The sequence below is a fragment of the Pristiophorus japonicus genome, chromosome 15 (genome assembly GCF_044704955.1).
Source record: "Pristiophorus japonicus isolate sPriJap1 chromosome 15, sPriJap1.hap1, whole genome shotgun sequence".
Taxonomy (NCBI): Eukaryota; Metazoa; Chordata; class Chondrichthyes; family Pristiophoridae; genus Pristiophorus; species Pristiophorus japonicus.
In genome coordinates, this window is record NC_091991.1 from 105,675,078 (window position 1) to 105,699,250 (window position 24,173).

Below are 24,173 nucleotides of genomic sequence, written 5' to 3' on the forward strand. Positions count from 1 at the left end.
GACCACACTTCATGCGTGAATGCAGAGACAGTGAATCCAGATTACAGCTAAGCCCTTACCGATGTCCGCACACCGACCTTTCCAAACATGGATAACCATCAGGAGCGGGATTGTCCTGCCCCAGCTCGGGGTCACTGAAACTAATTGTCATATCCCTCCTGCTGTTTCAGCTTTGATCAATATCTCAGCATCTACTAGGAACTGAAATTGGGACCTTCTAGTTTCTGTGGCTCCATGCCAATTTGCGTGGTATTTACACTGACTAAACCTTAACGAAGGTTAACTAAACCTGAGAAGCCCCAAAACTGTTTTCAGATTTAGATTTTTCTCTCGTGTTTGGCCATGAGGCATTGCAGGAGTGTCATGCATGGGGGAAACTTTGGGTAGGATCACATGCCAGTTACCCATGTGCAGCTGGTGTGGAACTGTGAGGGAGTCAATGCCTTCAGGTGAGGAGTGTGGGGGAGAAAATCATTTAAAAAGCCTTAAAGTGTGGAGAAAAGAACTCATTGAATGTTATTGGTCAATAAAAGACAGCACACAGTTGAGAGTAGACCTTTCGACTTCCATGGATGCCACACAATGTGGTGTCCATGAATTACTTATCTGTTTACTGTCAAAGTGCATGACCTCCCATTTTAGCGTTAAATAGTAGCGTTAAACTTCCATCCTGCAGTAATTCACATATGAGGTGGCACAAATCCACAGTTTGTGAATATTTGTCCATTTGTTTATTGTAGCTCCCATGATAGCCTGGTGTAGTACTGAGACAACAGACCAGGTATGTCTCAGGTTCCATCTTCAGTCTATGCTGAATTCACTGATCTCAGCCAGGGCAAGGATAGGAACACTGTAATTATCTTCAGAATTCCTGGGCTCCTTCTTGCATGTGCATGTCTGGACATCAGATGAGGGAAGGATTGGGCTTGGCTGTGATGCTGCTTGTAGTTGAATAGCATGCTGACTGTGTGCCTTGCTTGTGAATTGAGATTGGATCACCTGTGAGATATGAATCATACTCTGTGGTTTTCCCATTGCAAGAGTGATGACAGTCAACATCAAGTATTAAAATATGTGCATTTATCATTAACATTGTACTTGTATATCAAATGATATGGCTGTTCCAATATATTCTGTTTTTCCTTGTATCACAGGGGACGATGATCATTCCGAATCTAATTTAAGGTCTCGCAGTAATAATGTAATTAAACATGAATACACAAAGCGCTCAGTACCTATACGGAGAAAGCGAAGTATTGGTAAGTTTTGTTTTACCATTTTTTATTTGTAACAGATCCTCTAAGTATAACTTTGTTTTTGTGACACCGTGGCACTTATGTTGTTACACCAGCCATTTCTTACTACAGTGATGGACCAGAGTTATCAATTGTGAATATGAAAGTGGTTACAATCAGTGAACTATTCATCATTATTGTTTTGCAACAGGCAATTTATTTCAGCATTGCAGAATCACACAGTAGTACAGGGTAATATGATTTTGATTTTGTTTTAGGAATCAGTCGCAAATTAGATCAGATGTCTAATTTCGGTTGGGTGATTTCCACTGTGTCATGGGGCTTTGCTTAATTTTTAAAATAACACAGATTCATAGCTCATGTTCCCTTAGTTGGGGGTTTTAGGTGAGATTTGTCTGTGCTATATACTGAATGCACTATTCCTTTGCATGAAGCAATATAGTAAAAGTGAGCTGTCTTGTCACTGTAGTCCCAGTCATGAGGTATAACTGACTGTTAAAACTAGTTATCAGTCGTTATTCTCACCGCCCTCCACCCAAACAGCACAGAAAATGGACTTAAGCTGCTCTGCTCAAACTCAACCCGTAAATGCTATCTCGAACAGCTCCAGTTGCAGTTTGGCTCAAGGACATTGCATACCTTGCGGTTCACTTAATATTGACAGTGTTCAATCTTCTCTTGCTGTCTATGGTGTTATCTAAACTCCTCGATGTTGCTGCCCTGAGATGTACTGTGTGTCACTTCAATCAAACCAGCGTAAGAAGAAAGCCATGACGAAAGAAATACACAATGTGGAGATTTTCTTTGTTTTTCCAATTCTCAACCCTCTTGGTATGGTTCCACCCACCCTCTGTACAGTCTCCACATGCCCATTGCTCATGTGTGAGCCTAGATAGTGATTGTCAGCAGGCGTTCCACCAAAGGGCCATCACATGTCAGGCTGGTCCTGCCTCACCTGATATCTGCGTGACCTACTTTGTAGCAGGCTTTCTGGATAGCCAACAGAAGCAGGAACCCCCGTTCCTCGCCCAGTTCCATATGAAGCCATGAACCTACCAACTGAACCATCAAGCAGCATGTGCCAGCTTTCTGTGACTTGCATCCAACACAGTGCTATTCAAACTTTTTTTCCTGTGTGTAGGATCCTGCGACAATATTGACTCATTGCTAGGGACCCACCAAAAACAATGGGGAAAATTCACCAAGCTGCGCATCTCGAACAGAGCTTTCCCAGATGGGAGCATGAGTCGGAGATAGGGTTATAATGCCACAGCCCTGACTCTTCAACACATGCTCACAACTGGCGAAGCTTCTCTTCAGGAGCACAGACTTACTAAATTTGTCCCAGTCAGCCACCCAAGGAAAACATTACTGTCATTTCAGAAAATAGATTGGGGATATACAGCAGAAACTATGTGCTCGAAAGTCAATAAATGCAGAAAAAGTGGTTGCAGGGATACCATGAGATTCCTTTGGATCTCCATTTACAAATCTATAACTTTAAGTGACACTGGTAAAACTCACAAAAATGCAATGCTGACTAGACAGGATAAACTTTTTATAGTGTAAACATATCAAACGTTAACAGTTCATAATATTTGAATTGAAGTCACGTTGTGAATTCAGTTTAATTTAATGTACAAACATACTACTTCATTACTTTGTCTGTATGCGATTCGAAATTGCTTCAACCAATAAACGTTCACATTATTTATAGATTATAGAGGTGATTCTGAAATCTTGCGGCACCAGTGTGGAGTTGTGCTCACAGGGAGCGAAGTACGGGAGAATCAGAAACACACTGATAGCCCTATTTGTGACCGTCAGTCCTTGCATGTGCAGTTTCCCACCTGGGGCTGCGGGATTGTTGAAACAGCATTTGATAAGGAATAGTATTGTCAGGGTGCTGTAGGTGCAACATGTATGGTACTGAGTGCCTGTGAATCCCTACACGGTGAGCCTCTTGGGGAGGTGTGAGGTGCTGGTCAGGGAGTGAGTCATCTCAGCACATCCGAGCAGTCAGTTTATGAGGAGCGTTGGCAGGGGGCTGCAAACAGACTGCCTCCTCAGCAGAAAAAAGTATATACTGCAGGAGAATTAAGGTGCACGGACAAAATAAAATGACTTAAAACTGTGAAGAAGAAAGAAAAGCAAAGTTCGGTACGTCATAGGCCATAATGTATCTTGAGATTGGATTCGAATGACATTGACTGACACTTGAGCTTCGGTCTCGGTGTCTTGTAACACGTATCCGGGTATCCATTAACCCACATCTTTCTCAGCAAACATTGTTAGTTCAACATGTGGAACAGATTGCTTGATTTTAGAACATTAAAAAACAGGTACCTTTAGAAATATTCCCTGTTGGTGTTGACCATTCACAAATTGCTACTTAAAATGGTTCTACCAATTAAATCCTGTTAGCATTTCTTTAATTTTCTTTTCTCCCCTCCTCTCCTGAAGGCAATGACTCAACCTGGCAACCGGCTCCATGGGTGCTGGCAGCCCTCCGATAGCCAGTCTTCATGTGCGAGTCCAGATAGTGAGTATTGGCAGGCTATGTGACCGCCACATCCGAGCCCTTCCAGCTGAAGTCACTGGATAGCGATCAGGAGCAAGAGCCCTGGTCATTTCCCACCCCGCTCTTGTAGCCAATTCTGTAACCATTCCCCCAGCTGAGACCAGAGATTGAATGGCAGACCATCTTGGTTTGCATGGCTCAATACGATCCTGGAAAGGGCATTTAGTAACTGTGTCTGGGTTTTCCCAGTTCATCCTGTCCCGTTCACGTTCGTTTATCTTCAAAACTAAATGTAGCACCAGCTTTCTAGAGCACAATTAGAGGTTTATTCATTGTACTGTGATGATTTAGTTGATTTATCTATGAGAAAACAGCTAGTTATTGATCTTTGTGTTATTAAGATAAACTTAATCCTGTTCTAGTGTCGTAATGATAGACTCCAAGCCCTCCATTTAAATTTGTGGCATTTTCAAAGGAACATGTTTTAAACTAATGCAGTTGCTTTTGTAGCTAGTGTGACTGCTGTTTTTTTGTAGACTCTGTTATTTAGACAAGAATAGATCCTTTTAGTGCACAAAGCAACAATATTTTACTTTTTATTCTACTCTCTGATGCTGGATGAAAAACTCGTTAAATGACTATTTGTTAATATTTCTCTCCTTTGATGTTTTTTTCTACAATACTCTGTTGTTTAGTGCACTTGGAACATACTGTGGAAAGTCCTCCTTCAAGCAATCCTGCCCCAATAAATTCCTTACATTCAAATTCATGTCCTAACGTGTTGCAGAGTAGTTGAAGACACATTGCACTTCTTCAGCCCTTGTTTATATCTGCATCCATGTACCCAGAACAGTCACATAACTTCAGACTGTTTTCTGTCAGCTCTAAAGATTTTCATTTGTTACGTTCGAGCAAACAGTAACTGAGCTGCAGGAGTAGACAAAACTGGCCCGATGCCCGCCCTGGCTGATGATCAACTAGAATATAGACTAAACTGCTATGACATTTAATATGTCCATGTATACCAGAACAGTCCATAGAGGCATGGATTATACATAGGTAGTGTGTGACTTTTTTGAAGTCCTGAATAATCTTATCTTAATCTTAACAATTTAAGACATACATTTGGTATTGCAGTATTTGCACTGAACATTCTTTTACTTGCATTTCACTTGACCAAAAAGCGAAAGCTTGCAAGATAGTGCAAAATGTTTTTCGACAGAGCTTTTTGTTTCTGTACAGTAGCAGCAGCAATGGTTGCAAAGACACTGTAAAAATGGAAATTGGGCAACCCAGAGTAATCTAAGCCTGAGTCAAATGTCTAGCTGTGGCCTGGCCAGGAGTTAGAGCGAGAGCGAGACAGAGAGCAAGAGAGAAATAATGGCTGATATAAAACAACAGAGAAGTTGTACTGACTTTGTGCATCTAGATGTCACTAATGTGCCTCTAAATAGTGGGAGTGTTTCTGAAGTTTGTTAGTGACATCCAGTGGCAGTGGATCATTATATTTATACATCCCAGTGTTTCACTACTGTTCAGGTGAGTGTAGGTGTTGATAACTTACAGAGGAATTGAAGATTTACTTTTACCCCATCTCCTCTGTTCCTCCCTGATCTTCACGACTCCTCTCCTGAATGTTAATGTTGGGGTGCTGGTCCTTTGATGTTGAACGTCCGTTCTCCATGTATGAGCTCAGTCAGCGAGTGGTTGCAGGTTGGGCGGGGAAAGCATCAGCGAGGTCAGTCCTGTCCTCACCTACGCACACTGTGCAGCATGATCTACTGAATAGTAATCGGGTGGGAACATCAGACAATATCTTTTTCCTTTCCTTTCCTTCCCAGCCCAGGTATGGAGATAAATGGCAGTGCCTGTCCTAGCCAATTAACCCAGTGAGCTTAGCTTGGCATAACTAATCCTGGCACCTCTCTCAGCATGGGTTCAACCTGACCATGACATTTTCTGCTTCACTCAACTCTTATTTAAAATGTGATCAAACCAAACTACACAGCCTTCCAGGGTTCACCCATTATAAGAGCCTGGAATTAAAATATTTACAAATTCTATTCTGTAGCTTCTAAACTTTGAATGCTGTTTGTGTTGGGTAAATGTACTGACCCCCCAGTCAGCCTCGTGTTGATCCCCTTCCTGCGGCCCTGCTGCTCTGGAATTGAGCGAGAGACGCAGAGCCATAGTGGCAACCTCCAAAAATAGTTGTTCAGAAATAGCAATGGCACCTTTGCTTCTGCTCACACGCCTTTCCTGATGTTGGGGTAGGTGGTGGTGTTAAAACTGCATTGCTGCCTTGTCCATGTGGGCAGAGAGCTCAGCTCACCCACAACTGGTGCAATGGAAGGCAGCGGCATTTAACCTCGATGGAGGTGGACATTCACATTTTCCTCTAATAGTGCTTCATCTCTCTGAGGTGGCTCCTGCTGCCTTCTTACCAATGCTACAGTATAAATATAGCACACTCATCATCGTAGGCAGTCTAAAAGTGAGTTCTCAGGTGGCTGTACAGTCCAATATAGGAATTACAGTCTCTGTCACAGGTGGGACAGACAGTGGTTGAGGAAAGGGTGGGTGGGGAGTCTGGTTTGCCGCACGCTCCTTCCGCTGCCTGCGCTTGGTTTCTGCACGCTCTCGGCGACGAGACTCGAGGTGCTCACTGCTATAGCAACAACAACAACTTGTATTTATATAATACCTTTAATGTAGTGAAACGTCCCAAGGCGCTTCACCGGAGTGTTATGAGATGAAGGAATTTGACACCGAGCCGCATAAGGAGAAATTAGGGCAGGTGACCAAAAACTTGGTCTAAGAGGTAGGTTTTAAGGAGTGTCTTGAAGGATGAATGAGAGGCAGAGAGATTTAGGCAGTGAGTTCCAGAGCTTGGGGCCTAGGCAATAGAAGGCACGGCCACCAATGGTCGAGCGATTATAATCGGGGATGCTCAAGTAGGCAGAGTTAGATACTCCCGGGGGTGGTTGGGGCTGGTGGAGATTACAGAGATAGGGAGGGGTGAGGCCATGGAGGAATTTGAAAACAAGGATGCGAATTTTGAAATCGAGGCATTGTTTAACCGGGAGCCAATGTAGGTCAGCGAGCACAGGGAGTGATGGGTGAATGGGACTTGGTGCGAGCTAGGACACGGGCAGCCGAGTTTTGGATGACCTCTAGTTTACGTAGGGTAGAATGTGGGAGGCCAACCAGGAGTGTAGTGGAATAGTCAAGTCTAGAGATAACAAAGGCATGGATGAAGGTTTTGGCAGTGAATGAGCTGAGGCAGGGGCAGAGACGGGCGATGTTACGGAGGTGGAAATAGACAGTTTTAGTTATGCTGCAGATGTGGTCGAAAGCTCATTTCAGGGTCAAATATGACACCTAGGTTGCAAACAGTCTGGTTCAGCCTCAGACAGAAGTTGGGGAGGAGGTTGGAGTCGGTGGCTAAGGAACGGAGTTTGTGGCAGGGACTGAAAACAAAGACTTCAGTCTTCCCAATATTCAATTGGAGAAAATTTCTGCTCATCCAGTCCTGGATGTCGGGAAAGCAGTGTGGCAGAGCCACCTCTGAGATGGAATGTCCTGAGATCCCCCATAATCCCCATAAACGGAAATGTGTGTTTTAGCAAAAATAAAATCCAAGTGACGTTAAACCAACCATCCACACACCCAAAGGACAAGTAAAGTGTGGTGCATTGTCAACTACTTGTTTACTTTGCAATATACTGCCATATGAATTTTCTTTATATTGTACAATCTGTGCCTTTCATGTTTTGGGCTTTAAGTTCCTTTGCTTAAAGAAAAACATTGTCCCGTGCAAAGCTGTGGGAGCCGGTAAGTAAGTGGAGGAACCTGGACAAGGTGGTTAACGTTAAGCTGCCAGGTAGCGAGAGAATTAATTACCTGCCGTATGAAATGGCTTCCCCCTCTACCCCTCGGAAGGCTGGATGGATAAATGCATTGTCCAGTGTGATAGTGAGCCATACAGATCAGGAAGCTTCGAAGGTTGAACGGGAACCTGCACTCTGATAGCCGTTCTCAAGTCAAGGAGACAGTCGGGTTCTCAAATAGATTTACGTATTTCAGGGCTATGGAAGGGAACAATCAGGTGGGTGCCTGCTTCTAATCGCTACCTTATGCACCCTCCCCCCAAACAAGAAAGTGCTCATTGCGCATGGATTTGGTCTGCTAGCATGTATGAAGCCGTAGCCCAGCAACAATTAGCACTTTCAAGAGTAGAGTTGGAGGCATGGACAAGAGACAAAGAGAGGGACAGGCTGGGGAGAAGGAAAAAGGTGGGTTGGAAAGTAATCTGTGCACATCTGCACTGAAGCCACTGGAATGAAAGCAAAGCTTCTCCAACCACATGTGTGGTGTAGATTCTGAATGGCACACTTCCATTGTATGGTTTCTGGGTGTGATTGTAGTGGTGTGCTTGCAAGTGTAATGTACACAGTCCTACTGGCTGAATAAAAAGGTAATGATTAAAGCATTTAAAAAAAATGTCTGTAATATAATAGATATGTCGAAGGGACTTTATACCCGAGTATTACCTGCTACTCGTCAGCCTGCCCACTGCAACCTCTTGCAACATGTCGGTGTTTTTCCCTGTAATCTTTTATTGCTTTGACCATTTTGCATATAGTTCACAGTCTGACTCTCTTCACCTGAGGCAACTCAGTCCAAGTATAAACCAATGTGCTCTCATTGACACCAGGAGAAATAACTTTTTATTATACTGAGTCTAGAGACGCTAAAAGAGTGAATTTCAGAAGTGTGGAGGTGCCACGCTTGGTGTTGGGTTTTCATGGGCACATACTAGCCCCGCGCAGCTTAGCCTCGGGCCATTTCTGTGTGGTGTTTGTTCGTTTTCCTTTAAGTAAAATATGAAATAAGAGCCACATTTAATAATGTTAATTAATGTTTAATAGTATGTGTGGCTCAGCAGGAAAGGGCAGTACTTTGTGTGGTGCTGGACTATATCATGGCGGAAGGTTCCAGGTTTGATGCCTGATCGCTCTGAGAATTAGCTGCTCTGAAACAGGGACACTACAACTAACCTCCTGCGTCCTGGGCGAGGGAGGGGAACAGTCGGTCAGGGTTCCTTCTGTTGTTCTCTATCCAATGACTCCTGCTGGAAAGTATAGACTTCAAGGTGACAGGATTGGACATGGCAATGAAGCCCCCAGCAGTTGAATAGCCAGTTGACACTCCCCATTAGGCTGACACACGAATGGCTAGTTAGGCAGCAGATGATCACGGACCCGTACCTCCAGTGAGCCAGTGTCTGCAGGCAGGAGGGTGAGAACAGAACATTGGGGGATAAGTACATGAATAAACAGATAAATGGTTTTAGCAGTATTTCCAACAAGTTTTGCCAACAAGTTTCCCTTTGTGCTCTGAATGAATATATTGCTGACGTTGAAATAAGTTTATTGATTTGAATGCTTTTTTTTTCTTTTTAAAAAATGTCTTGAAAGTTCAATGGAAATTGTCTTCAAAAAATCTGTTTGAACCGGCACTCAAAGTTACTTTGTTGAAACTTTTCAGAAGAAGCTGTTCCTGCAGTGTGTAAAACAAGGACTGTCATTTATGAAATACCTCGCAGTCAGATAGATCCCACCTCTGCCAACTTCCTGATCTGGCCGGCTTGTGTGGAGGTCAGGCGCTGCACGGGCTGCTGCAACACTGGCAGTGTCAAATGCCAGCCTTCTCGGATACATCACCGAAGTGTCAAGGTGAGGAAAAAGAGCTTAACACACTGGGTTGCAATTGAATTCCACTCATCCATAATCTCATCCTTTTCCGGGGGTGGGGGAATTTGGAGACAATCCATGTTGGCACGGGCTGTGTGAAAAATAACTTGACTTCATCTTGTCCATCTTTTAATAAGTCTTAAAGCGATTTTAATTGGTTCTTTTGGGGTCTGGAGAATACATTTTGGAAAAAAAAATAAACAAAGATACAGTCTGTCTGTTTTTGGCACAAAGTGAAATAAATGGAAAATAGCTCGTTTATATCCTCCAGTTGTTTGGCTGTTGGGGGCGGGCCGACCATCAATTTGATTAGCGTCTTTATATATTTTAATAGGAGTTAACGTTGCACTTCAGACCATGATTAACGAAATTACAGCAACACGAGAAAGTGATTTAAGATTTTCTGATGTTCCAGACAAAATGAATGGTTTGCAGAGCTGTTATATTAATGTGGACTGTTTGTGACATTGAAAGTCCACTGGGGAAGCAAAACAGTGAAGTTTTTAATGTGAAATAAAATACTAAAAGATCGGCCACGGAACACAAAGTCCATTGTTGGGTGTTTCAAACAGACCCCACTGTTCTAATGGAAATGGCAGGATGGGGAAGGGATTTATTTGTTTTTTGAATGGTGTATTACCATATGGCCTTTGATGTAATTAATTGTGTTCAGATTTGAACAGCATCATTTTATTTTTTTGAAAATGTATCTTTCGATGAATGCTGGTGTTTGTCAGAGTTTGATGATTGCTCTGTTAATGCAAAGAGGAGGTAGTTTCTATGGCACATGACTCAAACAGTTGCATACGTGGGCTGTTCTTGGAATGCAAGCTCTGTTCTCCTTCAGTGATCATCTTGTGACATTTGTGACTGGGTAAAAGTGTCCTTGGAATTATTAAAAGACTCAATTTATCGATGTAAAAATAGGCTGAGCGACTTAGGCCAGATTCAACGATAGAATGTCAAACAGTAGTAGCAAGTGAGCTTTGATGCTAACAAAACATTTCTTGTTGCCAAGCTGTGAATTTGATGTGGGCAGTACTTTTTAATCACTGAATAAATTAAGAAATATTTGTCAACTAGTCATTGAAAAAGCTCATTAATCTCGGGCAACTCGTGTCACTTAGCCGTGTTCTGAAAAGGAAACGAGAAATCGCTTGTCAATCATGCGTTAAATATAATTCCCAGACTTTGTCAAGCTAGCTTTAGCTGGCTGTCGCAACAGCTTTAGGTCTGTACTATTTATACAATTTTATAGCATGCTAAGTAAGAAAACACAAATATATCTGGTCAAATACCAGTTAAGATTACTTCAATTAAGTGCTCAGATGTTTTTAGTGGGTAATTGCACTGCCATCTGTAGACTAGGCAGGAGGGATATACTTGCATTGGAGGCAGTTCAGTGAAGGTTTACCAGGTTGATTCCTGAGATGAAGGGGTTGTCTTATGAAGAAAGGTTGAGCAGGTTAGGCCTTTTGGAGTTTAGAAGAATGAGAGGTGATCTTATTGAAGTGTATAAGATTCTGAGGGAGCTGGACAGGGTCGATGCAGAGAAGATGTTTTCCCTCGGGGACATAGTTTCAGAATAAGGGGCCGCCCATTTAAAATGGAAATGAGGAGGAATTTCTTCTCAGAGTGTCGTGTATCTTTGGGATTCTCTACCCCAGAGAGCTGTGGAGGCTGGGTTATTGAATATATTTAAGGCGGAGATAGACAGATTTTTGAGCGATAAGGGACTAAAGTTTTATGGGGAGTGGGCAGGGAAGTGGAGCTGAGTCCATGATCGGATCAGCCATGATCTTATTGAATGGCGGTGCAGGCTCGAGGAGACAAATGGCCGACTCCTGCTCCTATTTCTTATGTCCTTATGTCTCTGCTAGGTTAATTGTTGGTGGGTGGGGTTCCAGTAGGAACATTGTATTTGGCCTGTGGGCAAAGGAGGGGAATAACCCAGCCAGGGTCCCTGTTGTTGGTCACAGATTAATGAGCACTTGCTGAATATTTGGAGACTCTGTTGCAATGCTGTTGGCACTTGTTGCTTCGACTCACACAGGAAGAATGACCACTTGGTTAAGGAACAGGAAGGTGACTGACACTCATGGAACCTTTTCCCAGTCTCAGTTGGTACCTTCTGAAGAGGAGAGAAATTAGAGAGATAAGCTTGAAAAAATTCCTAATACAACTTCAGTTTCTTTCCAAGTGCAAAGCAAAGAAATCGAATGTGCGGTGCAAAATGTGACCCGTTTCTTTATTTACCCCATGTACGGTCGGGGACGGGTGGGATGGGGCAGTCCCTGCCGAGAACTTGAGTTTGTGGAATAGTGTTACTGTAACGTAGCTCAGTGGTATGCATAATGTCTGAAAAATTCTTCCAGAAACATATGGTAACTATGTGGCAAGTTTGTGGGATACTCCCCATAGCTTGCTTTGGGTAGATATGCAATTAAGAACTTTCTATGTTACAATGATGGGTTTACTTTGTTTTCTGTTAATTATGTGTGTGTGTATATGATTAGATTCTTCGGCCTGTTGCTACAAGGATCTAATCACATACGCTGTGTACATGATTAGACCCTTCGAGCAAAAGGACTAAAAGCTATGCCTATACATTGCCTGTAAAAATTTGGACCAATGACTTGACTAGTTGTTAATTATAGTCTCCATTGCAGCAGCAGGTGTTTCAAGGGACACATTTCAAAAATTTTATTGTGTTTTGCTATGCTTTGACTTGTAAAATGAACTGTCTGAAGTTCTATATAAATCTTCTTCCTCAAAACTTCTTTGCCTTAAGGGAGTACAAGCATCTCGGTGCCTCCAGTTTCAGTCTGAGCAGTAGACATCTCTTGACGAACAGGATTCTTGCAGTCAGGATTTCACCTGAGAAATCTGTGCCTACAATTACCATGTCATTTAAAAAATCTTTTATTAAAAGGAGAAAATGGGTAGTTGATTGAAATAGTAAAATCAGTCTATGCAGAATAACAAGATGAAACTTCACACTGTGCTGGAGCTTAAACGCCTCACTTGTTTAACTGGGGTTGTGTTAGGCTATGGAGAAGCTGTTCCCTGTTGGCCCCCAGCATTATTTTTCCAAGTCCTTTTGTGCTTCTAGCAAATTTAATCAGATAGTTAGCCTCTCAAGTCAGTGTTAAGGGCCATAGCGCAGGATACCGCTAAGGTTGAAAAGAATAAAAGGGAAAACCAGATAAATTGAGAAATAGTGGTTAATTAACACCAAGATTGGTTTTAAAAAGCCTGAAGATTGTAGGAGGGAGAAAAGACTCCGGAAGGCTAGCATTTCAAGAAAGGAAAAAAAAGACTTGCATTTGTATCGCACCTTTGATGACCACCAAACATCCCAAGCTGCTTTACAGCCATGTAATGTAAGAAACATAGCAGCCAGTTTGCACACACAATGTGATAATGACCAGATAATGTTTTTGTTATGTTGATTGAGGGATAAATATTGGGCAAGATACCGGGGATAACTCCCCTGCTCTTCTTTGAAATAGTGCTGTGGGATCTTTTACATCCACCTGAGGGCAGACGGGGCCTCGGTTTAATGTCTCATCTGAAAGATGGCACCTACGATAGTGCGGCATTCCCTCAGCACTGCACTGGAGTGTCAGCCTGGATTTCTGTGCTCATGTCCCTGGAGTGGGACTTGAACCCACAACCTTCTGACTCAGGAGAAGATGCTACCCACTGAGCCATGACTGACATGGGAATTTTCTGCAGTTCTAAGGTCTGGGGGGGAAAAGTAAGTTCAAGTATGAGATTGTGACACATCTAGCAGCAAAAATATTTTAGAATAGCGTATTTGTAACTTGGAATCAACAAGTGAAGAACATTCAGGGTAGGAATGACCTTGGTGCATAAATAATGCAGTTGTACTTTGTTCTGCCAGCTAATTTCTTACCCCATCTCCCAGAAAACCAAGTCTGAGTATTTTTATATATTTTATTATTGCAACAGTTTGGACTGATCCTTAGTTTAGCGTCAGTTTGAAAAGATACAGAAACTTAGTAGATTATAAAGAAACTTGAAGCCAAATTCCATAATAATTAGAATTGAGACCTGCCAAGCCATTTATCAGTGCACATGCACATACCAAACATTAAACGCACACAGATAGCAAGAGTAGCACTGAGACACTGGCGGACAAGTCTGTGCTTCCATTTGGCCAACTCCATCAGCAACAGCAGGTTTAGGGCCTGAGAGGCAAAAGAAAGAGAGGAATTCACCAAAAGCAAAGCTAATGCAACAGCTAAAACCTAAAAGACCTCATTTTAAACCTCAGACAATTGCCAAAACCATTAACAGCTTAAAGACTGCTATACTGCTCAAGGCTATCTCAGAAGCAAATGGATGTGCTATGGAGGATACAAGCAAGTGCTGCATACCTTCTGGTTATTTTTTTGAACTAAAGATTACTGCATTGGACACAAATCTTTCGATTTACACAACTCACCCCTAGTCCACATTCTAAGCTTCTGGGGCTCGTCTGTTTAATAGCTTTTGTACCACTTGGCATTTTGTGTGTGTGTGCATATGTATATGATTTCCCATATCGTGCTCGCAGTGAGTCGCAGGATATGCTTGTTTTTAGGGTTGTTATCAACAAAGTGTGATGAGGATGTGTTATAGGAAGTAAATATTGACACATGAAAGTATGCACGATAATGAAGACCTTTCTGTATGATGCATTAAGCATCTTCTAAGCACAAAGCCTTGCTAGGTGTGAACATGGGTTGGAAATGTGGTACAATGCTGTAGTTCTTGATTCTCTGACCCAAAATGGAAGCTAGCGAGGCTCTATGACAGTAGCAGAGCATCACAAAATATTCCCCATGTAATATACTTATACAGCATTGGATTGAAATCACATTGTGATATTAGTAACAAATGCATTTACATGTTCAAATGAAATTCCTCCATCCACCATTTTGGAGAAATGCCACCAACGATGCCTCCACAAGTTCCTGCAAATCCCCTGGGAGGACAGACGCACCAACGTCAGTGTTCTCAATCAGGCCAACATCCCCAGCATCGAAGCACTGACCACACTCGACTAGCTCCGTTGGACAGGCCACATTGGCATGCCAGACACACAACTCTCAAAGCAAACGCTCTACTCAGAACTTCTACATGGCAAGTGAGCCCCAGGTGGACAGAGGAAACATTTCAAGGACACCCTGAAAGTTTCCTTGATAAAGTGAAACATCCCCAGTGACACCTGGGAGTCCCTGGCCCAAGACTAAGTGGAGGAAGTGCATCCGGGAGGGCGCTGAGCACCTCGAGTCTCGTCGCCGAGAGCATGCAGAAACCAAGCGCAGGCAGCGGAAAGAGCATGCGGCAAACCAGACTCCCCGCCCACCCTTTCCCTCAACCACTGTCTGTCCCACCTGTGACAGACTGTAATTCCCGTATTGGACTGTTCAGTCACCTGAGAACACACTTTTGAGGGACTGCCTATGATGCTGATGATAACCCAAAAGCTTTGTTATAGCAGACAGCGGAGTTTCATATGAATGGGTTAGTGACTAACATTGGATGGCACAACCTAACCAATATCTTGTGTCTTGGAAGTGTTTTATGGCTTTTTTATATCATTTGCTGCAGTATTACTAACCACAGTGCTCAATGTCCTCTCCTGTCCCATTCAGATCACAGGAAGGCATTGCAGCATTTCTCATCATAAATGGAGCTGAAAGCCTTTTTTACCTCTAGACTTAACTTCCAACGCACTCCTGCTGGCCTCCCACATTCTATCCTACGTAAACTTGAGATCGGCTGCCCATGTCCTAACTTGCACCAAGTCCTACTCACCCATCACCTCTGTGGTCGCTGACCTACATTGGCTCCCGGTTAAGCAACGCCTCGATTTCAAAATTCTCATCCTTGTTTACAAATTCCTCCATAGCCCTCGTCCCTCCCTATCTCTGTAATCTCCTCCAGCCCCACAACCCCCCCGAGATGTCTGCGCTCCTCTAATTTTGCCCTCTTGAGCATCCCTGATTATAATCGCTCAACCATTGGTGGCCGTGCCTTCTGTTGATTAAGCCCCAAGCTCTGGAATTCCTTGCCTCGACCTCTCTACCTCTCTTTCCTCCTTTAAGATGCTCCTTAAAACCTACCTCTTTGACTAAGCTTTTCGTCAACTGCCTTCATTTCTCCTTATGTGGCTCGGTGTAATTTTTTTTGTATTTTAATAGTCCCGTGAAGTGCATTGGAATGTTTACTATGTTAAAGGTGCTATATAAATATAAGTTGTTGTCGCTGGTAGTGATTTGCCATAGAAAACTTGCTCAAACATCACAGGGCAGTTGTAAGTACCATTTGAGAAATCATAGGATTTGGTTGAAAGGACAGCTATAATGCTTTTATTTTGTAAACATTACATCCAAAGGAAAGGCGAGTATTATTTCTTACTCCCTTAGCTCCTGCTGCCCAGATTAGTTGGGGCTACACATCGGCTGATCCGCTGGTTCAAAGCTTCATTACACACTGGCTCACAACTGCAGCTGCTGCAACCAACACCCATCCCAGATGAGACTTCCTTTTTGTACAAGGTATTTTATTTTGAACACCACACAGGTTCCACAATGCTGAATTATTCATTTACATGACTGCAGAGCTGTAGTATGGGCTGTCGCGGACACGATGGGCTGAATGGCCTCCTTCTACGCTGTAAATTTCTGAGCATAAATTGAGGCGGGAGGTGAGGGAATGAAGGGGGTGCTAGTGTTGCTGGAAGAGTCAGGAACCACCCTGCAGGTGATTTCCTGAAGCTCCTTCAGATGCAGTAGTGAGGTTGTACAAGATGCCCCACCTCCGTTGTTCAGGCTGCAGGCAGATTATAGCCAGGCCAGCATTTGTAGGCCAGTGATTTTAACATAGCTGGTTTGTACAGATCTTTCCTTGACATCAGGAAGAGCAAGCATGTTTGAGTCACAAATAGAACTTGGAAGCAACTACGCATTGAAAAATGCAGCATTGATTCTCCGAATGAATTGTAACCGGGAGTGGGAGGGAGCATTACACATTGCAGAACCACTTCAAGGAGAATGAATAGAAATGGGGCTTAGCACCCAGCCAGGGAGTGGTCTACATTCACCTTGCTTGTTTTCTATTGCTTTGTACTATTCATGCTGTGTCCTCTCTGGTGTTGTTGGTGTCTCAGTGGAATCCTGTTACTGCTCCAGCTGGCTACTGTACATGCTCTTTGTTCCCTTTTCACAATAGAAGTGGTTTGCCTTTGAAGTTTTCCTTTTCACACTGACCGAATCAATTTTACCCACCGTTTTGTTATGTTGAGTGCATTACCGTTGTCACCTTCTTTTGTGTCCAGACAGATGACCCTACAGCAGGGCATTCCTGGGGGACAGTTTCCTCTATTCAATTTATTTCTGTTAGTAGTTTCAATATTTCAGTGACTGCGTGCGCGTGTGTGTATGCCCGCTGACGGTAAATTGAGCTCATCTCTATTCCTTGCTGACAGATCAAGCAGTGATTGTCCTGTAGGGCACAAGGACAGAATAGTGACCACTAAGGGCTAATCCACGAAAAAACGGAATGCTTTTTCATCGCTTCAAGCTGAATCCTCTGCAGTTCTATATATATATTTAGGTTTTATTTGTATATTTTGGAGTAATTTTACAAATCTGTACTGCCAGATTGATGGGAACACCCACTGGAAATGCGCAGTTCCTGATTTTCCCACCATTAAAATTAAATGACCCCTTTTATTTATATGTAGATGTCTATATCCAAGCTAAAGGCCAGTCAATAATTTTCCAAAAATGCCCAGAATAGACTTGCCTAAAGCATGGAAGATATTTGCACTGAATGTGATGATGAAAGTAAGTTGTATACAAGCACAGAAAGAAGTCTCACTTCCCTCGCGATGCTTTACGGAGAGCGGTGTGAATGGGGGCCAACATTAAACATTGTTCTCTGGATGTGCGCAACCCTGGATTTTTCGCCCATCCCTCAGTGTTGTCTGTATAAGTGGATCGCATTCACACATCTGCATCAAGTGTCTTGTATTACTCTGCTTTGTTTTTTTAATATTTTCATCTTGTGTGATCCAGAACTGTACTTGTCCCTCTGACCTGAGGGTGTAATTTCTTGTGTGATCCAGAACTGTACTTGTCCCTCTGACCTGAGGGTGTAATTTCCTCCTATAGCGCACATTTTAACGTGTTAACGTTTGAAGGCTATCCAGTTAAACGCTTCCCTCCTCTGCTCAGGGCCGACACTCAATTCAGACAAAGATTGAAACAAAACTGTTCAACAATGCTGGATTGTAAAATAAGACCTGTTTGCATCGCAAACGCTGCTATAATAAGTTGCTTTGTGGGCTATTTTGAAGAGGTCAGTAGCTGCATTCCAAGTGTGCACAAAGTATAGTGCACGACCCGAGGGAGGTGGCCCTCCAATTAAAGTGCGTGCTTCTCATTGGAGACAAGTCGCATTTGCTTCATTAGTTCTCGACAACTCTTAATCCCATGTTGTATTTATCTCCCCACTGGATACCCATGGAAACACTGCAGTTTTGTTTTGTTTTGAAATATATTGTACATTACATACAGTGTCAATTTAGATTAAATTATTGCTTTGGAAATGATGAATTCATAACAGTGAATGATGTAAATATGTTTAATTCCCAATGAAATGAGTTTATTATCAGTTTATAGAGCAACAATGACAGGATAAAACTGTTAACCTCCTTTCTGTTGACTTGCAGGTGGCAAAAGTGGAGTATATAAGGCGCAAACCCAGATTAAAGGAGGTGATAGTGAGGTTAGAGGAGCACCTGGAGTGTTCATGCACGCTACTACAGTCTAATTCAGAGTACAGAGAACATGAAGGTACTTCACTGCGTCTAAAATGCTTCTGTTTATCTGTGTTTAGTGTTGTTAAAAAGTTTAGCTTATTAAAAAGTTTATTTTGGTGTTTTTAAAAAAAAAACATCTGACAGTATTAAAAGATCACTTGCAGTTCCTGCAGCAGTCACGGGTGCTATATATACATATTGTAAAGTTTCACATTACGTGTTGCTAGGGTTGCCACCACTGGTTTCAGACCAGATCGCCTAGTTTTTAACAGCTGCCCTGCAATTTCTAAATTGTAAACCAGGCACCACGTCTTGATTTTTAAAAGGTAGAGTTAGATATTTTCCCTGTTTTGGTAATCTTAGCGAACAAGGTGGGTGTAAAAAGCAAACACCTTGGGGTTGAAATCGTGCCGTGCGATATCGATAGCAATACTTACCATACTTGTATGAAAGCCCTCGGTCCAAGATTTTAATGGAGGCCAAAGTAAATGGGATCGATGTCTTTGTTGAAATAGGAAGTCTATATAAACACGTTAATGTTGAAGAATTAGCTTCCTTATCATCAGAAGCTGATGTGGGGACAGGAGTAGGCCCTACGACCAGTTGAGACCTTTGTTGGCCATTTCCCCATCTCTTTAATCCCAGTTCCCTGCTTTCTCTCCATTTACTTTAATATCCTTATTCCCATGTGATGCTGCACCGATGACCTCTGGGTCAGTGTATTCCACATTCTCCCAACTCTGAATTTTTATGTTGTGGATTTGCTTTCAACCAACTCTAAGGTTCTTCAACAAGGTCTAAGACTACTGGTAATTCAAAATCTTATTTGAGTAAAAAAAAATTTCAATTATCCAGTAATTTTAGTTGAGTAATTTTAATAAAACAGGAAAGTTAGAATACTTATTAAAAAAATTGAACTTTTGTAACTTGAATTAAGCAACTCTGAATGACTGTATAATCCCCGTGTTCTGAATGACTGTATAATCCCCGTGTTCAGAATGACTGTATAATCCCCGTGTTCTGAATGACTGTATAATCCCCGTGTTCAGAATTCTCTCTTTGGAGGGAAGAGTCATTCCAGCAAGACTCAACCTCCATGCCCCTTCATCGGGTTTGGACTTAGCAAAAGGTGCTAACCCTGTTTATTGGTGGTCAGTGAAGTATTATAGAGCTGCTGATTTAGTAAGATTGTGATCCGTTATTGGCTAGAAACAGCTCCAGTACTTGCCGATATCTGTATAAATTCCAACACGAGTAATTTTCTTAGGGCGTTTCACCAGCCCAAAGCGCTTTAAAGGAAGAAATAGTGAAAAAATTAAAAAACGGAAGCGTAAAAAGTTAATACTGGCACCTGACAAGGATGTGTTGCCAACATAAAAGCTGTGGGACCCATTCAGGTAGGACTCGCTGTGCTGGCTAACCAATATCGGCCAGCATTCAGCATAAGAGAAAATTAATAATCAGACGCTATATTTAACACAATCACCTTCCAGATCCTTGCATATCTCACCTTGAGAGTGGGTAGAAATTATTTTTGATTGGCTCGACTGATTGTGCCCATGGGAAGGTATCTGTCCCTGAAGCTGATCACTGCTGGATGTTTCAAACCTTCACTGCTTATCTTTTCCTTCACTGATTTGAAGGGCATGTACCTGCACAATCCTCGCCTGGCTCCCTTTCCTGTACTGTCGCTGATCCTTCAATGCTTGGTCTCTGGTGTGAATTTCAATGACTTGTCCTGTGCAAATTGATTTTGTGTGAGATGACAATTGCAGTAGATTTTTCATAGTATTACAATGTCTGTTCATGAACTCCTTTTAACTCGGTAAGTAGGGTTTCACCCCTCCCACCCTTGACGTGCGTATACATGGTTCCACTCTTGGGTATCTTGCCCACGATGTAAATGCAAACAATATGTGCTGGAGGGCAACACAGCCAAGCTGGAATCTGTTCTCATGGGCTTACACTTTGTAATGGGGGCACTGGATAGCAGTCACGAGTGGGAACCTGGGCTCCTTTGCCCCTCTCTCTTGCCCAGGAGCATTGGGCCAGTTGTAATGCCCTTGCTAACCTGCCTAAACTCAGCGCAGACCCGGAATGTAGGGGTCTATGTGACTTAATCTGCTGAGCTGTGCCTTTACCCACAGGGGCTTTGGGAAAGCTGCTGAGCGATCCATATGCAGAAGTGACGAGCGTGGGTTGGGAATGTTCAGTTGCTGAGGTGCTGATTACCAAGGCCCAGTTAGTGCTGAGCCTGATAATTGGCTGCTCGGTTTAAAATAAATCTTGTCTCTGTGCACTGTAGTGCTGCAGTTTTCCTTCCATCAATTGCATCATTGAACAAGGGGCATTGTCCTTTGAACCAATCCTTTCCCAGAACATTGACTTATTGGAGCCCAGAACTATTGGCAGCATGTTATTTCTGATTGTCACCAATTGCCTTTTTACCCCAATAAATGCCTCTGGCATTAAGCTGCATCTCCCTGTATTTCCCCCCAAGTTATCCTGGGTCTGTGCTGCATGAGTGGGTCTCAGCGCAGGTGATAATGGAGATGCTACAACTTCTCTCGGTGCCCTTCAGCAGGGGGGAGAGGAAACGGGCAGGATTCTGTCCCCTGATCACATTGCAGAGGCTTCCGCTGGAAAGTACATATTCAGACATTGGGCAGGGACAGAATTGGGGTCAGCTGAACAGCGAGCCCTTTGGTGAGTGACTGGTGGGCAGCCAGTGCCTGTCGAACTGTACCCCAGCATGAATCACCCCTGAGGCGACGGGGGGGAATTAGATGGAGGGGTAACAATTACACACTAGATTTCCTTAATCTTAATATTTGTGTGCATGCAGTCCAAACAACATATAGCTGTGCAATCCTTCAACATTTACGGAAGTTTGATTGCAGATGAAAGAAGTTAACTAATTAATTATATATTTTTTCTTAAACCAGTGGTTGAAGCACACGGCATGATCTGTTGTCGCTTATTGTTATGTCCGCAATCACAGAATTCCTCTCCACAGAGCTTACACATGTGGTCTGGGTGACTTGCCAAAAAAACAGCAGCACAGACTTTGACACCAAGAAGTGGCTTTGCTTGCAGTAGACCACGATGCACACTAGCCTGTGTTATAAACCGTTTTGGTGGCTTGTCCTTTAATGGAAATGCAGTGTTGGATTTGACATTCATTTTTAATATTTCTTCTCTTGCAGATGTGAGGTGAAAATAAGCTACGCAAGGACTTGCAATGGAGGGCATGGACATACGTCTCTTTCGTTGCATGCCAGAAACCTATATGCCAAAGGTGCTTTTTTTTGACTGTTATTTCCCTTTGCCCTCAAAACTGTTTTCCCAGCAAATTGAAAATGGACAAAAAGACTGACTTAACTCCGAGGCAATAAAGAGGAACAGGGTGGAATGGGACTGCTCGGTGAACGGATGGGAGGCATCTTGTTTTTTTTTATATATTCATATAAAAAAATGTTTTTTAAAAAGGCATTGGAACGAATGGGAAGAATGCCTGAAATGCTGCTGGAAAGACATGGTTCCAAGTAAATGGAGGATATATAATGAAGAACTTTTAAAATGGTGCTGTTTATTAATAGGCCGTGTCTCCCTAAGGCCTCAGAGGAACTTAAACAAAGGAGAGGCACGGACCATCCGAGAGGCCCCCGCTGGTACTTTCTTTTCCAGAGTTTATCCGCGAGACTGTGGAGCGACCTTGCACGGTGTTGTTTCTATGAACGACGCAGTTCCTTCCGGGGGGTCAGGTGGGGGAGCCTGGACGATGGATGTTCAGAGATTATCATCGCACCATTGGGTGTATATTAAGCTTGCTTCTACTGTACTCTTTTTAATGTTTTATTATTCAGTTGGACTACTTGTATATTTTATTGCATTTAGGAGACTGCAGGTCCGACTTTGCAGCACATTGTTGATTTATTTTACTGGAAGAATATGATCTTTAACCCAAGCTGTTCAGAAAATTGCATTGGTGCAAAAAAAATGATTCCCCCAAAAGTCTTTTTGGTTCAATATTGTCCTTTTTCCCCCCTCCTCCTTCTTTCTAATTTAAAGCATTTCAAGTAAAATTATTTTGCATTAATAAATGATACAAAAAAACAGGAAAGTAACAGTTATTTCTGGTCCTGTACAGTCCGAAAATGTCGGTTTTGTTTTTTGCCCGTCAGTAATACGACATTTTACGATTTTCATTTAAAAAAAAAGTATTTTCTAACTTACTTATTTCACATGTGTGACTGTGAAATGGTCAAGAGTATCTGTTGCATTGAACACGATAACAATATGGACAGCAAACTCTACAAGAAAACCTGATTTAAAAAAAAAAATATGTGGTCACAACAATAATTAAACTCCTGAATATACTCAAGAAAGTGACGTCTACTAGTTAGTGATGTGATTTAACAATAATATATGTTGGTCGTTGATTAATGGGAACTTCCATGAAGCCCTCTCTTTGAGCTGTGCTCTAGAATTTATCCTTGCGCACAAGTTTTCTGATGGCTTAATAGGCACACTGCCAGATACTGAGCCATACAGAGCGGGAAGGCCCCAGCTTCAACCCCCAATCCCGATCTGTGCTCTGTTATCGACTGCAGCAATAGTGAGGTTCAGAAATTGGTACGGTCCCAGCCTGCAAGACCATCAGCAGGCCGGAGCCATTAGAGGGAGCAGTGCGTGCTGCTGCAGGAGGGCGACGGCTGACTGCAGTGTGGGCAGGTACAGCAGGAGCGGAGAATTCGTAGAGGGATGTGATCGGGGCCCAGGAGAGGCGTGAGTTCAGGCCCAGGAGAGGGGCAGCACGAGCTAGCCCAGTCTGCAATATGTGCACACTAGGTCTGTGCAGCAGAGCTGGTCTCCAGTCGTCTTGCTTAATCATTGCCACTGGACCAAGACCGAGCTCTGTCGAGCCCGTGTGGTGGCTGGTGTGCAACGGCCACCACATATTAAAAAATCCACGCACAGGCATCTTCCACCCTTCAGGATGTAGTTCGGGATCCAGAATATCATTGAAACACCTGTGAACTCATCCGTTTTCGGCGTGGAAGCAAGTCATCCTTGTTTCGAGGGACTGCCTATGATGATGGTTGTGGCAATCTACCACTGTGTCTAGGTTTTTCAGGGGCGAATCGACCTCGACTCCTGCTACTTGGTGACTCATCTCCCACTGTGGAAATTGGGTGATTGTGACACAGAACAAGCACAGGGTAGAACTTGGCTTTGATACCCTTCCCCCCCCCCCCCCCTGTTAAACAGCATGGCTGTATTCCCGGGCACACGCACACAATGTGGATACGGTCGTGTAGTGGTTATGTTCATGGACTAGTAATCCAGAAAATGTGAGTTCAAATCCCACCATGGCAGTATGTGAGAATTTGAATTCGATTCTAAAAATCTGGAAGGAAAAGAACTGGTAAAAGCGACAATGAAGCTGGCGGATATTTGTAAAAATACACTCATGGTTCACTCATGTCCTTCAGGGAAGGGAACCTGCCACCTTTACCCGGTCTGGGCCTATAGGTGACTCCAGTCCCACGCCAACTGTTCTCTGAAGTGGCCGAGTGAGACTCTCGGTGCACCTTTTTGATATGACTATCACCTTCTCGGCAACAAGGGATGGACAATAAATGCTGTCTTGCCAGAGATATCCACATCTCGAGAATTCAAAAATAATTGGACTTTGATGAGGTATTGGAGGCAGGTGGTGCCTCGGGCACTGTAACCCAGCAGAACCTTAAGTAGTTAATAATTGTTGCATATTTTACCATTTATCTCTGCTGAACTTT

At 43.0% G+C, this 24,173-nt stretch overlaps 1 protein-coding gene across 3 annotated transcripts in view; it reads left to right on the forward strand.

Moving 5' to 3' along the window:
• The window catches only part of LOC139280942 (platelet-derived growth factor subunit A-like), a 38,779-nt gene extending 16,337 nt beyond the window's left edge, over positions 1 to 22,442 (forward strand). The window contains exons 3-7 of one of the 3 annotated variants that reach the window (XM_070900756.1): positions 1,155 to 1,259; positions 9,331 to 9,515; positions 18,283 to 18,406; positions 19,640 to 19,769; positions 21,579 to 22,442. In XM_070900756.1, the coding sequence (XP_070756857.1) occupies positions 1,155 to 1,259; positions 9,331 to 9,515; positions 18,283 to 18,406; positions 19,640 to 19,749 (524 nt within the window). In that variant the 3' untranslated portion in view covers positions 19,750 to 19,769; positions 21,579 to 22,442. Of the gene's footprint in view, positions 1 to 1,154; positions 1,260 to 9,327; positions 9,516 to 18,282; positions 18,407 to 19,639; positions 19,770 to 21,578 lie in introns of all 3 variants that reach the window. The other 2 variants (XM_070900755.1, XM_070900757.1) reach the window with 2 other exon arrangements.
• Positions 22,443 to 24,173: the final 1,731 nt, after the last annotated feature.